Source organism: Hordeum vulgare, chromosome 3H (assembly GCF_904849725.1).
Source record: "Hordeum vulgare subsp. vulgare chromosome 3H, MorexV3_pseudomolecules_assembly, whole genome shotgun sequence".
NCBI classification, from domain to species: domain Eukaryota; kingdom Viridiplantae; phylum Streptophyta; class Magnoliopsida; order Poales; family Poaceae; genus Hordeum; species Hordeum vulgare.
The window spans coordinates 557,932,857-557,952,437 of NC_058520.1; the positions used below are offsets into that span (position 1 = coordinate 557,932,857).

At 43.3% G+C, this 19,581-nt stretch overlaps 1 protein-coding gene across 1 annotated transcript; it reads left to right on the top strand.

Moving 5' to 3' along the window:
* The first annotated feature begins 1,369 nt into the window (after positions 1-1,369).
* Positions 1,370-3,183, top strand: LOC123440600 (probable polygalacturonase). The gene is made up of 3 exons (XM_045117165.1): positions 1,370-1,999; positions 2,092-2,423; positions 2,556-3,183. The coding sequence occupies exons 1-3, from the start codon at positions 1,455-1,457 to the stop codon at positions 3,041-3,043; spliced, it is 1,365 nt and encodes a 454-aa protein (XP_044973100.1). The 5' UTR covers positions 1,370-1,454; the 3' UTR covers positions 3,044-3,183.
* The last annotated feature ends 16,398 nt before the right edge of the window (positions 3,184-19,581 follow it).

The window sequence follows — 19,581 nt, forward strand, 5'->3', positions numbered from 1 at the left end:
GAGCCGCAGGTAGGAGCTCTCTGGAAGGAGGAGGGTGGAAAAGATTGCCTAGGCCGGCTGGAGGTCGAGAACAAAACCAGACTGCTAAACTGATGGGTGGGTACGGGGAGCAACTAGCTAACGAGCGCTCCTTCAGGAACCTTCCAGCGATCGCTCCCGCACGTCGTCACTTGGCGTGTTTCCAGCCGCCGCCACGTGTCGTGCTCTGAGCGCTCTCTTCGGATTATTTTTGATTTTTTCGCACGCGTTTTCGTCTTTTTATGTGATTTTTTCCTGAAATTTTTTGTTGTTACGGTTTTTCACAGGTGTTTCGTAACTTTTGGACAGGAAAAAAATTCATTTTTTTTCGTGAAAGAGCGTGTTTTCTGTTTTTTTAAATGAAAAAACATGTTTTTTTATTTTTTTACGAAAGGCACAGTTTTGCCTTCACGAGAGGCACAGTCGTACCTCTCGAAAAGAAAAAAACGTGTTTTTTGTATTTTTTTTGCGTAAGGCGCGGTTTTGCTTCCGCGAAAGGCACGGTTTTGCCTTCGCGAGAGGCATGCTCGTGCCTCTCCCGAAAGGGGAAAAACGCGTTTTCTGGTTTTTTTTGCTAGAGTACGGTTTTGCTTTCGCGAAAGGCACGGTTTTGCCTTCGCGAGAGGCACACCCGTGCCTCTCCCGAAAAAGGGAAATAACGCGTTTTCTGCTCTCTTTTTCTTCCGCAAGAGGCACGGTTTTGCTTCCACGAGAGGCACGATTTTGCCTTCGTGAAAGGCACGATCCGTGCCTCTAAGAAAGGAAAAAACGCGTTTTCTGTTTTTTTCTATCGCGTGATGCACGGTTTTTCTGTCCTGTTTTTTTCATGAATTTTTTTTCATAAAAATCTATCAACATGGGATCTAGTTTTAAAGTTCTCGACGTGAGAAAGCCAACAGTGAAAACGATTCAAGATTTGGACGCACGGTTTAGGAGATAGATCTTTTTAAAAATACGGATCTACGAAGAAAAAAAAACACCCAGGTTGCGACAAGTGTCAGCATGCAATGCGTCACTTGTCGCAACAAATGAAGGTGGGAGTAATCGTTGAAAGGCATATTCGCTAACATGTGATTTTTTCTGAAGTGGTCAATTTTTTGACTAAATACTCAGCAACGTGTCAGTCATTAAGTGGGAAAAAAAACTACCTGACACAAATTTAAAATCAGACGTCTGTTCATTACTCACTCCCAAAAAATTGTATTCGAGTGTTTTTTTATGAAACCCTAACAACAGTTGTGGTTATTGTTCGCGATTAACTCCATTTTTTCAAGATTTATTGCACAGTCACCCGATTGTCTCCATTTTTCCTACTTCAGTTTTATTACACACTCAAGCCTGAGCTTTTCCCACTCCATGCTCGGAGTACAACAGTTGTAGTAGTAGTACTCTAGCACCACTCTCCGAGAAGAACAGAGCAAAGAGTCAACGCCGCAATGGCAGCATCACATCTGGTCCTCCTCCTCCTGCTGCTGGCCCCGGTCGCGGACTGTGCGCCCACCCGCGTCTTCTCCGTCGCCGACTACGGCGCAGCCGGCGACGGATCCAGATACGACACGGCGGCCATCCAGGCCGCCGTCAACGAATGCGGGAAGGCGGGGAGCGGCCGCGTGCTCCTCCCGGGGCCCGGGGACTACCTGACGGCGACCGTGCACCTCCGCTCGCGCGTGGTGCTCGAGGTGGCCCCCGGCGCGCGGCTGCTGGGCGGGACCAGGCAGCGCGACTACCCGGCCGAGCGGAGCCGGTGGTACGTCGTGCTGGCCGAGAACACCACCGGAGCGGGCGTCACCGGCGGCGGCGAGGTCAACGGCCAGGGCGGCGCCTTCGTGATCACGCCCAGCGACCAGAAGAACGTGATGGTGAGCTGGAACGCCACGGGGCACTGCCAGGGCGACGAGTGCCGCCCCCGGCTCGTCGGCTTCGTCGACTCCAAGGACGTCACGATCGACGACGTCACCCTGAACCAGCCGGCCTACTGGTGGTGAGCGCTTCTTCCTCCCTCGCTTCCCATCACTGGCTGTTACCGAGAGCCATCACCCATCAGATGACTCAATATGCTTGCATTCTCTGCAGCCTGCATCTTGTGAGGTGTGATCACTCGGTGATACGCAACGTCTCGATATACGGCGATTTTGATACTCCTAACAACGACGGGATCGACATCGAGGGCTCAAACAACACTATCATCACCGACTGCAGCATAGACACCGGAGACGACGCGATCTGCCCCAAGTCTCTCACAGGGCCTGTTTACAACCTGACAGTGACAAACAGCCGGATCCGTACTAAATCTAGTGCCATCAAATTTGGAAGTGCAAGCTCCTTCAACTTTGAGGGGCTGCTCTTTGACAACATAACCATAGTCGATTCGCACCGAGGACTCGGAATGCAGATCCGTGATGGAGGTAGAGTAACTAGTTTTTGCTTTTCTTTTCTTGCAGTATACTATTAGGTGGCATCTTATTCAAGGAAGCTGCTACTTTTATTGTAACTTTGTGGAGTTCAGCTAGCTGATTTGGAGATGCATAATTTTGCAGGGAACGTTAGTAATGTGATCTTTTCAAACATCAAAATGCGCACTAGATACTACCATCCTTCATGGTGGGGGAGAGCTGAACCGATCTACATCACTACCTGTCCAAGGTACCCTGGTTCCAGAGAAGGCACCATTTCAGATGTTTCCTTCGTTAACATCTCATCGGTGTCAGAAAATGGTGTTTTCCTGGCTGGGTCGAGGCACGGCCTGCTCCGCAACTTGAAGTTCAAGAATGTTGACTTGACATACAAGAGATGGACAAACTACACCGGGGGCCTGTATGACTACAGGCCCGGATGCCAGGCGATGGTGAAGCACAAGACTGGTGGTATGATGCTGGAGCACATCTCGGGCCTGGAGATCGATAATGTCAGGATGAGATGGTCCAGAGGAAGCCTCAAAGGGTGGGATGTTAATCCACTCCTCTTCCGGCCATCAACTATTGACGGGCTGTCGTTCCATGATTGGCAGTCGCTGAATGTTCAATAGCAGGCCAACTGAATCTCACTCGTAGGTATCTGTGATTTTCACGTTCGGTGCAATTTCAACGAAATTTCAGAAATTTCATCAATTTTGGTAAGTACTGAAATGTTTGCCTCCTATCAATATATTTCATTTCGAGTTCTTTTTACCGTACATCATACTACCAAATATAACGTGTAGTATTAAATTGATCCAATGGTTGAAAATAATTTGTTGGAATTTTATTCAAGGACATATAAGTAATTCCCTTTTAGAGGATTAATCGTAATGGTTAGTCTGATTATTAACAATAGCAAAAGAGTCCGTGGGTTGCAACGGAAGAGAAAAATAACACACGCTCTGAACGCAATATATTTTCACATGGCATCACATTTGTGTTGCCGACGATGGCCTTAGTGCTCACACAACGATAACGCGTTTAAATATACAGTCACTCGGAATAAGATGAGAAATATGTTATTTCTCCCCACGAGGTTTTCCAAAGGTGTGCATGTGTGGTTAACGATGTTTTCTTTCCTCTCAATTTGGTTTTAATTTAATGGATGTTTGTTGCAATTCGTATCGTCATCGGAAAGAGAGAAAAAAAATATTTTCTTTTCTCTCAATTTGGTTTTAATTTAATGGATGTTTATTACAATTTGTATCATCGTCGGAAAGAGAGAAAAAAATGACCGTGCACAACAAATTAAGTTTGCACCAAAAATATATATAACATGTTAAAATCGGAGTTACGGTTTAAAAGATATGGATAATTTTGTTTTAGATAAAATGTGGATTGATTAACTGAAAAGTCAGGATTTTTTTGTTAAAATGAAAAAAACGTTTCGGCTGACTTAAATACGAAGGGTGGGTTGATTACCTGATACATCAGGTTTTTTTTGAAAGATACAAAAAATGATTCGTTTTCTGACTTAAATCCGGACTGCGGGTTGATTTCAGGAAACGCCGGGGACTTTTTTTGTAAAAATGGCACGACGGACGACAGAAGCAGTCGGTACTTTATTATTAGGGATAGATAATCCAAGCCGACGCCGGACGTCTGTGCCCAACATCCGCCATCCCAATGTCGTCGGCAATAACTGTTGGAAATATGCCCTAGAGGCAATAATAAATTAGTTATTATTATATTTCTTTGTTCATGATAATCGTTTATTATCCATGCTATAATTGTATTGATTGGAAACACACTACATGTGTGGATACATAGACAAAACACTGTCCCTAGTAAGCCTCTAGTTGACTAGCTCGTTGATCAAAGATGGTCAAGGTTTCCTGACCATAGGCAAGTGTTGTCACTTGATAACGGATCACATCATTATGAGAATCATGTGATGGACTAGACCCAAACTAATAAGACGTAGCATGTTGATCGTGTCATTTTGTTGCTACTGTTTTCTGCGTGTCAAGTATTTGTTCCTATGACCATGAGATCATATAACTCACTGACACCGGAGGAATGCTTTGTGTGTATCAAACGTCGCAACGTAACTGGGTGACTATAAAGATGCTCTACAGGTATCTCGGAAGGTGTTCGTTGAGTTAGTATGGATCGAGACTAGTATTTGTCACTCCGTATGACGGAGAGGTATCTCGGGGCCCACTCGGTAATACAACATCACACAGAAGCCTTGCAAGCAAAGTGACTTAGTGTAAGTTGCACGATCTTGTATTACGGAACGAGTAAAGAGACTTGCCGGTAAACGAGATTGAAATAGGTATGCGGATACTGACGATCGAATCTCAGGCAAGTAACATACCGAAGGACAAAGGGAATAACATACGGGATTATATGAATCCTTGGCACTGAAGTTCAAACGATAAGATCTTCGTAGAATATGTGGGATCCAATATGGGCATCCAGGTCCCGATATTGGATATTGACCGAGGAGTCACTCGGGTCATGTCTACATAGTTCTCGAACCCGTAGGGTTTGCACACTTAAGGTTCGACGTTGTTTTATGCGTATTTGAGTTATATGGTTGGTTACCGAATGTTGTTCGGAGTCCCGGATGAGATCACGGGCGTCACGAGGGTTTCCGGAATGGTCCGGAAACGAAGATTGATATATAGGATGACCTCATTTGATTACCGGAAGGTTTTCGGAGTTACCGGGAATGTACCGGGAATGACGAATGGGTTCCGGGTGTTCACCGGGGGGGGCAACCCACCCCGGGGAAGCCCATAGGCCTTGGGGGTGGCGCACCAGCCCTCAGTGGGCTGGTGGGACAGCCCAAGAAGGCCCTATGCGTCATAGAAAGAAAATCAAAGAGAAAAAAAAAGAGGAGGTGGGAAAAAGGGGAAGGACTCCTCCTTCCAAACCTAGTTGGATTCGGTTTGGAAGGGGAGGACTGCCCCCCTTGGCTCGGCCGACCCCCTTGGGGGTCCTTGGACCCCAAGGCAAGGCTCCCCCTCTTCCCCCTATATATACGGAGGTTTTAGGGCTGATTTGAGACAACTTTGCCACGGCAGCCTAACCACATATCTCCACGGTTTTACCTCTAGATCGCGTTTCTGCGGAACTCGGGCGGAGCCCTGCTGAGATTAGATCACCACCAACCTCCGGAGCGCCGTCACGCTGTCGGAGAACTCATCTACCTCTCCGTCTCTCTTGCTGGATCAAGAAGGCTGAGATCATCGTTGAGCTGTACGTGTGCTGAACGCGGAGGTGCCGTCCGTTCAGCACTAGATCGTGGGACTGATCGCGGGACGGTTCGCGGGGCGGATCGAGGGACGTGAGGACGTTCCACTACATCAATCGCGTTCACTAACGCTTCTACTGTGCAATCTACAAGGGTACGTAGATCGAATATCCCCTCTCGTAGATGGACATCACCATGATAGGTCCTCGTGCGCGTAGGAAATTTTTTGTTTCCCATGCGACGTTCCCCAACAGTGGCATCATGAGCTAGGTTCATGCGTAGATGTCTTCTCGAGTAGAACACAAAAGTTTTATGGTTGGCGATGTGCGTTTTGCTGCCCTCCTTAGTCTTTTCTTGATTCCGCGGTATTGTTGGATTGAAGCGGCTTGGACTGACATTACTCGTACGCTTACGAGAGACTGGTTTCATCGCTACGAGTAACCCCTTGCTCAAAGATGACTGGCAAGTGTCGGTTTCTCCAACTTTAGTTGAATCGGATTTGACCGAGGAGGTCCTTTTATAAGGTTAAATAGCAATTCATATATCTCCATTGTGGTGTTTGCGTAAGTAAGATGCGATCCTACTAGATACCCTTGGTCACCACGTAAAACATGCAACAACAAAATTAGAGGACGCCTAACTTGTTTTTGCAGGGTATGCTTGTGATGTGATATGGCCAACGATGTGATGTGATATATTGGATGTATGAGATGATCATGTTGTAATAGATAATATCGACTTGCACGTCGATGGTACGGCAACCGGCAGGAGCCATAGGGTTGTCTTTAAACTAACGTTTGTGCTTGCAGATGCGTTTACTATTTTGCTAGGACGTAGCTTTAGTAGTAATAGCATGAGTAGCACGACAACCCCGATGGCAACACGTTGATGGAGATCATGGTGTGACACCGGTGACAAGAAGATCGTTCGGTGCTTTGGTGATGGAGATCAAGAAGCGCATGATGATGGCCATATCATGTCACTTATGAATTGCATGTGATGTTAATCCTTTATGCACCTTATCTTGCTTAGAACGACGGTAGCATTATGAGGTGATCTCTCACTAAAATTTCAAGATGAAATTATGTTCTCCCCGACTGTGCACCGTTGCTACAGTTCGTCGTTTCGAGACACCACGTGATGATCGGGTGTGATAGACTCAACGTTCACATACAACGGGTGCAAAACAGTTGCACACGCGGAACACTCGGGTTAAGCTTGACGAGCCTAGCATGTGCATACATGGCCTCGGAACACATGAGACCGAAAGGTCGAGCATGAATCGTATAGTTGATATGATTAGCATAGAGATGCTTACCACTGAAACTATTCTCGACTCACGTGATGATCGGACTTGAGATAGTGGATTTGGATCATGTACCACTCAAATGACTAGAGAGATGTACTTTTTGAGTGGGAGTTCTTAAGTAATATGATTAATTGAACTAATTGTCATGAACATAGTCTAATGGTCTTTGCGAATTACGATGTAGCTTGCGCTATAGCTCTGCTATTTTTATATGTTCCTATTGAAAATTTAGTTGAAAGTTGATAGTAGCAAACTTTGCAGAGGATTGTCCTCGTTGCTGCGCAGAAGGCTTATGTCCTTAATGTACCACTCGGTGTGCTGCACCTCGAGCGTCGTCTGTGGATGCTGTGAACATCCGACATACACGTTTCTGATGACTACACGATAGTTCAGTGCAAAATACTTAATGGCTTAGAAGCAAGGCGCCAAAGACGTTTTGAAACGTCACGGAACATAAGTGATGTTCTAAAGAGATGAAATTGTGATTTCATGCTTGTGCCCTTGTTAAGAGGTACGAGACCTCCGACAAGATTCTTTGTCCACAAAGTAAAGGAGAAAAGCTCAATCGTTGAGCATGTGCTCAGATTCTCTGATTACAACAATTGCTTGAATCAAGTGGGAGTTAATCTTCCAGATGAGATAGTGATGGTTCTTCAAAGTCACTGCCACCAAGTTGTGAGAGCTTCGTGATGAACTATAACATATCAAGGATAGATACAATGATCCTTGAGCAATTCGCGATGTTTGACACTGCGAAAGTAGAAATCAAGAAGGAGCATCAATAGTTGATGGTTAGTACAACCACTAAGTTTCAAGAAAGGCAAGGGCTAGAAGGGATACTTCGTGAAACGGCAAAACAATTGCTGCACTAATGAAGAGACCCAAGATTAAACCCAAACCCGAGACTAAGTGCTTCTTTAATAAGGGGAACAGTTACTGAGGCGGAGCAACTCTAGATACTTGGTAGATAAGAAGGCTGGCAAAAGTCGAAAAAAGTATATTTGATATACATGATGTTGATGTGTACTTTACTAGTACTCCTAGTAGCACGAGGGTATTGGATACCGGTTCGGTTGCTAAGTGATTAGTAACACGAAATGAAAGCTACGGTATAAAAGGAGACTAGCTAAAGGCGAGGTGACGATGCGTGTTGGAAGTGTTTCCAAGGTTGATATGATCAAACGTCGCACGCTCCCTCTACCATCGGGATTGGTGTTAAACCTAAATAATTGTTATTTGGTGCTTGCGTTAAGCATGAACATGATTGGATCATGTTTATTGCAATACGATTATTCATTTAAAGAGAATAATGGTTACTCTATTTTCTTGAATAATCACCTTCAATGGTTTATTGAATCTCGATTGTAGTGTTACACATGTTCATGATATTGGTGCCAAAAGATACGAGGTAATGATGATAGTACCACTTACTTGTGGCACTGCCGCTTGAGTCATGTTGGTATAAATTGCATGAAGAGGCTCCATGCTGATGGATCTTTATACTCACTTGATTTTGAATCACTAGTGACATGCAAATCACACCACATGAGCAAGGCCTTGTTTTCATTGAGATTAAACAAGATAGTAACTTGTTGGAAGTGATACATTTTGATGTATGCAGTCCAATGGGTGCTGAGGCACGCAGTGGATGTCATTATGTTCTTACTTCAATGACGATTTGAGTAGATACAAGAGTATTTACTTAATGAATCACAAGTCTGAAGTATTGAAAAGTTCAATTCTGTTTCGGAGTGAAGTTCGTCATAACAAGAGGATAAACTGTCTACGATATGATCATAGAAATGAATATCTGAGTTACGAGTTTTGGTACGTAGTTAAGACAATATGGAAATTGTTTCGCAGTTCATGCCACCTGGAACATCATAGTGTGATGATGTGTCTGAACGTCATAGCCACGCACTATTTGGTATGGTGCATGATATGATGTCTCTTATCGAATTATCACTATCGTTTATGGGTTGTGCATTAGAGACAACCGCATTCACTTTAAATAGGGCACCACGTATTTCCGTTGAGATGACACAGCATAGACTGAGGTTTAGAGAAATCTAAACTGTCATTTCTTGAAAGTTTGGGGATTCGACACTTATGTGAAAAAGTTTCCGTCTGATAAGCTCGAAACCAAAGCGGATAAATGCATCTTCATAGGATATCCAAAACATTTGGGTACATCTCCTATCTCAGATCCGAAAGCAAAGTGTTTGTTTCTAGAAACGGCTCCTTTCTCGAGGAAAGGTTTCTCTCGAAAGAATTGAGTGGGAGGGTGGTGGAACTTGATGAGGTTATTGAACCATCACTTCAACCAGTGTGTAGCAGGGCGCAGGAAGTTATTCCTATGGCGCCTACACCAATTGAAGTGAAAGCTGATGATGGTGATCATCGAGCATCAGATCAAGTTACTACAAACCTCGTAGGTTGACAAGGTCGCGTACTACTGCAGAGTGGTACGGTAACCCTGTCTTGGAGGTCATGTTGTTGAGCAACAGTGAACCTACGAGTTATGGAGAAAGCAATGGTGGGCCCGGATTCCGACAAATGGCTGGAAGCCATGAAATCCGAGAGAGCATCCATGTATGAAAACAAAGTGTAGACTTTGGAAGAACTACTTGATGGTCATAGGACTGTTGAGTAAAGATGGATCTTTAAAAGGAAGACAGACGATGATGGTGATAAGTCACTATTAAGAAAAGCTCGACTTGTCGCAAAGATGTTTTCGACAAGATCAAACAGTTGACTATGATGAGACTTTCTCACTCGTAGTGATGCTAAAAGTCTGTTAGAATTATGTTAGTAGTTGCTGCATTATTTATGAAATATTGCACATAGGATGTCAAAACATTGTTTCCTCGACGGTTTCCTTGAGCAAACATTGTATGTGATACAACCAGAAGGTTTTGTCGATCCTAAAGATACTAACAAGTATGCAAGCTCCAGCAATCCTTCAATGGACTGGTGCAAGCATCTCGGAGTTGGAATATACATTTTGATGAGATGATCAAAGATTTTGGGTTTATACAAGGTTTATGAGAAACTTGTATTTCCAAAGAAGTGAGTGGGAGCACTATAGAATTTCTCATAAGTATATGTGGTTGACATATTGTTGATCAGAAGTAATGTAGAATTTCTGTGAAGCATAAAAGGTTGTTTGAAAGGAGTTTTTCAAAGGAATACCTGGATTGCGCTACTTGAACGTTGAGCATCAAAGATCTATGGAGATAGATCGAAAGCGCTTAATAGAAGTTTCAACAAGATGCATGCCTTGACAAGTTTTTGAAGGAGTTCAAAATAGATCAGCAAAGAAGGAGTTCTTGGTTGCGTTGTGAGGTGTGAATTTGAGTAAGACTCAAAACCCGACCCCGGCAGAATAAAGAGAATAGACGAAGGTCGTCTTCTATGCCTTGGCCGTAGAATCTAAAGTATGCCATGCTGGGTACCGCACCTGATGTGTGCCTTGACTCAAGGTCTGTTGAGAGGTACAGAAAGTGATCCATGATTGAATCACTAGCAGCGGTCAAAATTTATCCTTAGTAACTGATGGACTAAGGAATTTTTCTCGATTATGGAGGTGGTTAAAGAGTTCGTCGTAAAGGGTTACGTCGATGCAAGCTTTGACACTAATCCGAATAACTATGAGTAGTGAAACGGATTCGTATAGTAGAGTAGATATTTGGAGTATTTCCAAATAGCACATAGTAGCAGCATCTATAAGATGACATAAAGATTTGTAAAGAACACACGGGTCTGAAAGTTTTAGAACCGTTGACTAAAACCACTCTCACGAGCAAGACGTGATCAGACCCCATGACTATATGGGTGTTGGATTCGTTGGAATCACATGGTGATGTGAACTAGATTATTGACTCTAGTGCAAGTGGGAGACTGTTGGAAATATGCCCTAGAGGCAATAATAAATTAGTTATTATTATATTTCTTTGTTCATGATAATTGTTTATTATCTATGCTACAATTGTATTGATTGGAAACACACTGCATGTGTGGATACATAAACAAAACAATGTCCCTAGTAAGCCTCTAGTTGACTAGCTCGTTGATCAAAGATGGTCAAGGTTTCCTGACCATAGGCAAGTGTTGTCACTTGATAACGGGATCACATCATTAGGAGAATCATGTGATGGACTAGACCCAAACTAATAAGACGTAGCATGTTGATCGTGTCATTTTGTTGCTACTGTTTTCTGCGTGTCAAGTATTTGTTCCTATGACCATGAGATCATATAACTCACTGACACCGGAGGAATGCTTTGTGTGTATCAAACGTCGCAACGTAACTGGGTGACTATAAAGATGCTCTACAGGTATCTCGGAAGGTGTTCGTTGAGTTAGTATGGATCGAGACTGGGATTTGTCACTCCGTATGACGGAGAGGTATCTCGGGGCCCACTCGGTAATACAACATCACACAGAAGCCTTGCAAGCAAAGTGACTTAGTGTAAGTTGCGGGATCTTGTATTACGGAATGAGTAAAGAGACTTGCCGGTAAATGAGATTGAAATAGGTATGCGGATACTAACGATCGAATCTCAGGCAAGTAACATACCGAAGGACAAAGGGAATAACATACGGGATTATATGAATCCTTGGCACTGAGGTTCAAACGATAAGATCTTCGTAGAATATGTGGGATCCAATATGGGCATCCAGGTCCCGCTATTGGATATTGACCGAGGAGTCACTCGGGTCATGTCTACATAGTTCTCGAACCCGCAGGGTCTGCACACTTAAGGTTCGATGTTGTTTTATGCGTATTTGAGTTATATGGTTGGTTACCGAATGTTGTTCAGAGTCCCGGATGAGATCGCGGACGTCATGAGGGTTTCCGGAATGGTCCGGAAACGAAGATTGATATATAGGATGACCTCATTTGATTACCGGAAGGTTTTCGGAGTTACCGGGAATGTACCGGGAATGACGAATGGGTTCCGGGTGTTCACCGGGGGGGGGGCAACCCACCCCGGGGAAGCCCATAGGCCTTGGGGATGGCGCACCAGCCCTTAGTGGGCTGGTGGGACAGCCCAAGAAGGCCCTATGCGCCATAGGAAGAAAATCAAAGAGAAAAGAAAAAAAAAGAGGAGGTCGGAAAAAGGGGAAGGACTCCTCCTTCCAAACCTAGTTGGATTCGGTTTGGAAGGGGAGGACCCCCCCCCTTGGCTCGGCCGACCCCCTTGGGGGTCCTTGGACCCCAAGGCAAGGCTCCCCCTCTTCCCCCTATATATACGGAGGTTTTAGGGCTGATTTGAGACAACTTTGCCACGGCAGCCCGACCACATATCTCCACGGTTTTACCTCTAGATCACGTTTCTGCGGAGCTCGGGCGGAGTCCTGCTGAGATTAGATCACCACCAACCTCCGGAGCACCGTCACACTGCCGGAGAACTCATCTACCTCTCCGTCTCTCTTGCTGGATGAAGAAGGCCGAGATCATCGTCGAGTTGTACGTGTGCTGAACGCGGAGGTGCCGTCCGTTCGGCACTAGATCGTGGGACTGATCGCGGGACGGTTCGCGGGGCGGATCGAGGGACGTGAGGACGTTCCACTACATCAACCGCGTTCACTAACGCTTCTGTTGTGCGATCTACAAGGGTACGTAGATCGAATATCCCCTCTCGTAGATGGACATCACCATGATAGGTCCTCGTGCGCGTAGGAAAATTTTTGTTTCCCATGCGACGTTCCCCAACAATAACTGCGGTCAACACAGCCTTTAGGCCACCACTCACAGCACCTGTGCCTCAAGACGCCGCCTCCATCGCCCCAGGATCTCCGCCATCCCAGAAAGAAATCTGAGTAGTATTGCCTCATCTCGGTCGTCGAACCAAAAAAATTATAAGAGTCGTTCCACTCGGAAAACTCCTGAATCCACGGCATAACGCCTTTGCCTCGTGTTCGTCCTCTTTGTTCAGGATTCCCCACGACACGTGTAAGCTCGTCATTCTCTCTTCCGGGCCGGAACACCCCATTTTGAGTATCTTTTACTGCCTTAATTATAGCGTCTGAGGCTTTTCGAAGATCTGCCTTTGCAATAATCTGTCCTGTTGCTCAGTCCAACTTTCCCATATGCACATAAAATAAAGTTGTGGACCTCTCGGGCCAATGCATTGTAGCTGGAATGACCCCTTCTGTAACCATCTTGGCCTCAGCTACTTCCCACTTAGGCAGGGCTCTCTTGTAGCCACCTGTCCCCAAAACATAGTGATACTCCTTTTTATCAGCATTTACCTTTTTTATTGACCTTTCCACAGCTTCATCCGATTCCTTGTACTCCACAAATTCATCCTAGTGATCTTTTATCTTCTCTAGTGCTCTAGTGAATTCTGAAGTCTTCTTTTCTACCTTGTTGTAGTCATTGTATATCTTTTCTTCCAGGTCTAGAATTGTGTGGCCATCTTACTCAGAGCCCATTTCTTGACTTTCAACCATTGGCTATCTGTTAGACCCTATGGTAGGTTGAAATGTGACATGACCGTATCCCAAAGCAAATCTTTCGATCTTTCGTCGACGTAAATAACTCCTCGATCTAGCTTTGGCCAATTCCATTCTCGAACGGTGATCGGGATTTGATCCCTAACAATAACTCCACATTGATTTATAAATTTACGAGCATTCACAAGAGGAGCAATTGGTTGGCCATCTTCTGCGACTTCATCGATGTTTAATTTTATGTCAGCGCCCAACTTTTTGGCCCGGCCTCGTACCCTTCTAGAAGATTGGCTCGATCCGGAGGGCTAAAAGAAGAAAGACTCGTTAATATATATACACACCTCGCCGGACTTTGTTAATTGTCTAACATTTTCTTCGTCTCCTGGTGCTTGCTCAAGTCCCTCATCGAATTCGTCCAGAAATTCTGAACCGTCATGTCGTTCATTCTCTTTGTTTGGGGAGGAGCCTATGATGTCCGACATGTCATTTTCATGCTATCTGCCGCTATCGTCCAGAGCTTAACTAATCCAGAAGAATGATAAAACAATTTAGTATTTAAATTAGAATGTGTTCAATAAGCGGAAACATCTCAAATAATCCAGTTAATGCAACAACATATAATATCACTAATACATCTCAAATAATCTAGTTAATGCAACAATAATATCACATGATATCCATAATATACGTCGTCCAATCAAATTGATCATCCAAAGTGCTACCGTGGGCGGTGGACATCCAAAGAGAAGGAACCATCACATCATCATAACTCGCATGAGATCCCTGAAGAAACTACCATGTATTAGAGAACCTGACGTCCAATGCAATCATGTAGCGATGGACGTGCTCGTCCTCCTCCCTAACACGACGATGTACCACCTCCTCGGGGGCCTAATCCCTCTGCATCGATAGTGGCCCACACGACCGCCACCAAAGAAGCTCCGGGTCGACGACGAAACCCCGATTCCTCACCAAGTTGCGCGCCCTGAAAGGTAGCACCTCCCAGTGCCAGCCCGACGGAGCCCAGTCCCGGATATATTCCGTTGGGCCACGTAATGCAGTTAGGCCACGTAATATATTAACGAAACAGAGGCCACCACCATGTACATGTCCTGGGTAATCCATGCGTGAGCTGCTTGCTTCACCGGTGGCGGCGCAGACCACGATAGGGCATTGCAGAGAGGACGAAAAGCGGCGGCGGGGGAAAACCTGCGGTTGTTAGGGCAAAAACTATATAGAAGGGGGCTAAAATCTGTGGTTTTTTTTAGGGAAGGCTAAAATTTGTGGTAGCCATCGTTAAAACAAAGGAAAACGTTTCTGGCCGGTGCGCCGGCCGACCGCATGCGACCCCGCACGACCCGCTGACTAGGCATACAACATTTTTGTCTAAATTTGTTGCAACCAACGTCATATTTGCTGCAAGCATTTTTTTGTTACATTTGTTCACTAAAAAGCTGCATATACGTTTGGTTGCAATTTCAGTTTGTCGGATTTTTCGTTACAATCGATGTTTTTTACTTTTGCTACAACCGTGTTAATTTTTGCTACAACCGACATCATTTTTTGCTGCAACTGTTTACTAAAAAAGTTGCATACACGTTCACATAGATATTTGTTACAACCGACGTTTGACTTTTGCTACCACGCACCATCAGCTCCATTTTTTGCTATATTTTTTGTTACAACCGTTGAAAAAATTACCGCATCGCGTCGAAATTTTGCTGCATCGGGAGGAAAAATATTACACGAAGATCCAACGATGCGGATGCGCGAGGGTTGGTGGATCGTGCGGCCCGCGCAGCCAGCCGAAATTTTCGGCCGTCGCGCCGACACAGAGCACTGCCCTAAAACAAAAAAAGCATATGTGTAGCCCATGAGTGTGAGCCTGTGATACGCATCGCACGATCCCCAGCCCACAAAAGCTCCTATTTAATGCGTAAGGCGCCACATACAGGCAAAATCGTTAGAGCGTTCTGTTTCTTATAGGGCTTAGTTTCTCTGTTTTTTTTTCATCTGACCTTGTTCAATTTTCTGTCGTTCTTTTTCCCTTTTCCATTTTAATTTTTTAGTTTTTTGTTTTCCATTCTATCATTATAGTTTTCTTAAAATTTTAAATTATTATTTTTTTCTTCAAAATCTCGCGATTTTTCAAAAATCACTAACAATTTTAGAATTTGTATACTTTTTAAAATTTTGTGAATATTTTTTAAACTCATGAACTTTTTTAAAATTGTGATCATTTTCTGAACCCGGTGACTTTAATTTCTAGTTTACAAACTTTAAAACAATCAAATCCTATTTTTATAATTCATCTAGTTTTTTGGAAAAAGCACTACCAGTTTCTCAGTGAAGATTTTCTAATGAATTTTATGGACATTTTCAAAAATGAACTTTTTCCTAATTCATGAGCATTTTTAAAATGTGTCAACCATTTCTATATCTGTGAACTTTCCAAATTCGTTAACGTTTTAAATTTTCTAGGCATTTTTGAAAAGTCAGTGTAGCGGTCAATGGTGAGAGAGCCGCGGTCAACGATCAACCATGTGTCAAATCGAGAAGGAATTCTTAACCAACCTCGGCCCAGATCAATTAGTAACACGCGCTAGGTGGAAAACCGGCTATACTCACGCTATGGTGGCTGCTATTTGTCGCGTAGATCACCAGACAGAGACCAAATGCATACATGATTTGTTTACCCTTTGTTTTGTGCCTACATGGTAAGCTTTACCGGATTTTACCAATTTCGCACACTTCTTTTTGCCTGTTTTCACCAGGATGTCATTTTCGAATGTGTTTGGAAGTTGAAGGAAAGAATTCAAAGATACGGTGATAAAATCACATCAATTAATACGACAATATATTACAATAAAGCTATGAAGTACTTGGAAGAAGAAATGAGTTGTGAGGAAGTGTTGAGAGCGCTCGATGACGCATAGTACGTTGGTCGTACCATGGGTCGCTGCTCATGAACCATAAGTATATGTGATCAATCTTAGTCTTTTCGATAACTAAGTGTATCAAATTCAACTATCAAATGATAACTCATGTATATGGTTGGGAAATTTTAACCATCTTTGATCAACGAGCTAGTCTAGTAGAGGCTTACAAGGGACACGGTGTTGTCTATGTATCCATATATGTATCTGAGTTTCAGATCGATATAATTATAGCATGGATAATAAACGATTATCATGAACAAGGAAATATGATAGTAACCGCTTTATTATTGCCTCTAGGGCATATTTTCAACAAGTGCAACCTCCTGTGGTCTTCAGTGTGCCGGACGGAAACCGTTGCCCAAATGTCGAACGAATATAGGGTCGGCGGATCTCACCGCACCTCGCCGGCAGCGGTCACCGCCACCGCATGGTGGAACCCCATTATGCCGCCGGAACCATTTAGGTGGCAGCTCATCCCCGCGGCATCGGGTGCCACAGTAGAGGCCATGTGCGCATTCATGTGTGGACGCTAATCAAAACGGAAGGCGTAGTGGGCACGCTATTGAAATATGCCCTCGATAAATAAATATTATATTATTTGTTTCCACTTTTATAATTACCAGTTTATATCCTATGCAACAACTACTCTGATTCTGGAAAATGTGATTCATTGAAAAACTCATTGGCATGTGTAGAACGATAAATAGTAAAACCTGATTCCTATTCTTGCCTCTAGGACTAGCTCAAGTGTTGTATGTTAAACATGTTTTCGGGATCTTGGGATATATGAAGTGTAATAATAGTCCCAAAACATCATTGAGAGTATGACATTAAATGAACAATCATATTAAATGGACCCAACTTGTTTGTTATACTTCGGGATGAAATCGTCACAAGTCAATTGATATAATACAGAGAATTAACATATGCTTTCGTTCCTTAGACCATGAGAGTATCATAGTCACTTCTTACGGGATAATGGACTTCGGGATTGCTCAAACGTCAGGTGTAACACGATGATCATAACGACAACTTTCAGGTTCATCGAAAAGTATGACAAGGGGCTAGATAGCTCAAGAGTGGGATTTGTTCCACCAACGATGGAGATGTATTAGTAGGGCCCTCTCAGTGTGACAGAATCCACCATCATCTAAGAAGACAAAGGCGACTAGGTCACAGGGATGCTGGAATATGTCAAGGATAAAGAAGAACAAAATCGATAACAAGGAGACTGGTATAATGAGCAGGAGAATGACTCAAGAGGATACCGATATATCTCACCTCGGATTTTGTGAAGTATCGCAAAGCAAATGGAATAGTACATGATAACCAAAGGTTCACTCGAATATTATTCATGTATTCATCGGGGTCGATATGGATGTCCATGATTTTGCTATTTGTCATTGAACGAAAGGGGTTTTCGTTCATGTCTATGTTTTACCGAACCTATAGGATTTTCGTTCATGTCTATGTTTTACCGAACCTATAACGAGGAGTAATAATTATGAGAAAATGATCAAGAAATAGTTTCACGAATATCGGAAATAGTTTTGATAGAAACCAGAAGCGTTTCAGAGTTACTACAAGAGATTCGGGGTTAATCGGTTAATATCGGGAATTGATATATAGGTGGGAAATATTTTCAAAGATGTTAAAAATAATAATAAAAGTTTCTAATATTTATTAGGAGGATTTTAGGATTCATTTAATATCAACTGGCCAAATAAAATATAATAAGGCCAAGTGGTGGGGAGCTATTGGTCCCTAGGGCTCAATAACAAAGCGAGGCGCTCCCCATAGCTTGTATGACAAGCTCATACAAGCTAAGGGGTATGATATGGACTTTTAAGGGGACTCCTCCTCTTGGTGGAGGCGCACCAAGGAGGATCCCTCCCCATGTCGGATTCTCCCTCTCTCCTACACCTATATATCACTAATAGAAAACAAGGCTATAGTTCCGGTTGGTAAGGACCTTTAGTCCCGGGTCACCAACCGGGACTAATAACTTGGGACTAAAGCCCCCCCCCCTTTAGTTCTGGTTTTCCACGACCCGGGACTAATTCCCTTTCACGGAGCGAGGACCTTTAGTCTCGGTTGATAACACCAACCGTGACTAAGGAATTTGGGGGTTTGGGCATTTGGGAATTTGGGAATTTGGGGTTTATTGTTTATTTTTTATTTTCATTTTTTATTTACCATTTAATTCTTTTTCATTTCAAACATATCTTACGCTACTACATACCATACACGTTATGCATATATCATAGGATTTCTCGTAGGACCAATCATATATATCATAGAATTTCTCATAGCACCATGCATATGTGTATGCATATATACACACATATATACAATTTGGTATATAAAATTTCTCCTACAACTTGCAAATCAATTGCATGTATGCATTAATTGGTGAAGTGGTATTCTCCTTTGGGATCTATGACCTGCTCAAGCAAAAATCCTAAAATTTCCTCTTGAACTGCTCGTATGCGTTCCTTTGATAGGAGCTTATCCCACATCTCGTACATCTTTAAAGAAGGAGACCAATATGAATATATTAGTTGTGTGTGTATATATGTTAGACCATGATAAAAAAATGTGAATAGTGTTTACGTACCCCAAGAGGTCTTGCATCTTTGCTCCTCCATTCGGACATAAAACGAATGTTCTCGCAAACATAATATGCACATAGATTAGTCAGCTGTTCCTGCCACATACAGAGCTTTACGAGAATAAAATCCAGTCACATAATAATCAAGCATTATAATGGTATTGAAACTAGAACTGAAGAGATGCTCGAACTTAGCTAATGCTACTTAATTACCTTGGACCATGACCATTCCAGCTTCGGTTTCCATTCACCGCGAACTTCCTAATGAATCGTGTCCAAACCCTGGTGTGCAAAGAAAAAGAATAAAGGAGTCATTGATTACTTGATATCAGGAAATGAACTAAAAAGGCCGACACAGTGCGATAATGATTGAAATTACCTTCGAGCATTGACCTCACCTTCATGTACTCTTTAGGGTCTTTTCTTAGTGAGTCTAGTACATGAACTTTTTCCTCGTTAACCGTAATGATTAGCAGGATAAAGTGAAAATTGCGTTGTATAAGTGGGCATGCATGCATAACTCATCAAGTACACTTAACATTGAGTAAGCAAAATAAAATTTATAGTACAAGACAGTAACACTCACC

Excerpts from the sequence above, each read along its gene's own strand:
- LOC123440600 (XM_045117165.1), top strand. The coding sequence starts at position 1,455 with ATGGCAGCATCACATCTGGTCCTCCTCCTCCTGCTGCTGGCCCCGGTC. Across the intron at positions 2,000-2,091 it reads AACCAGCCGGCCTACTGGTG|CCTGCATCTTGTGAGGTGTG; the intron begins GTGAGCGCTTCT and ends CATTCTCTGCAG. Across the intron at positions 2,424-2,555 it reads AATGCAGATCCGTGATGGAG|GGAACGTTAGTAATGTGATC; the intron begins GTAGAGTAACTA and ends ATAATTTTGCAG.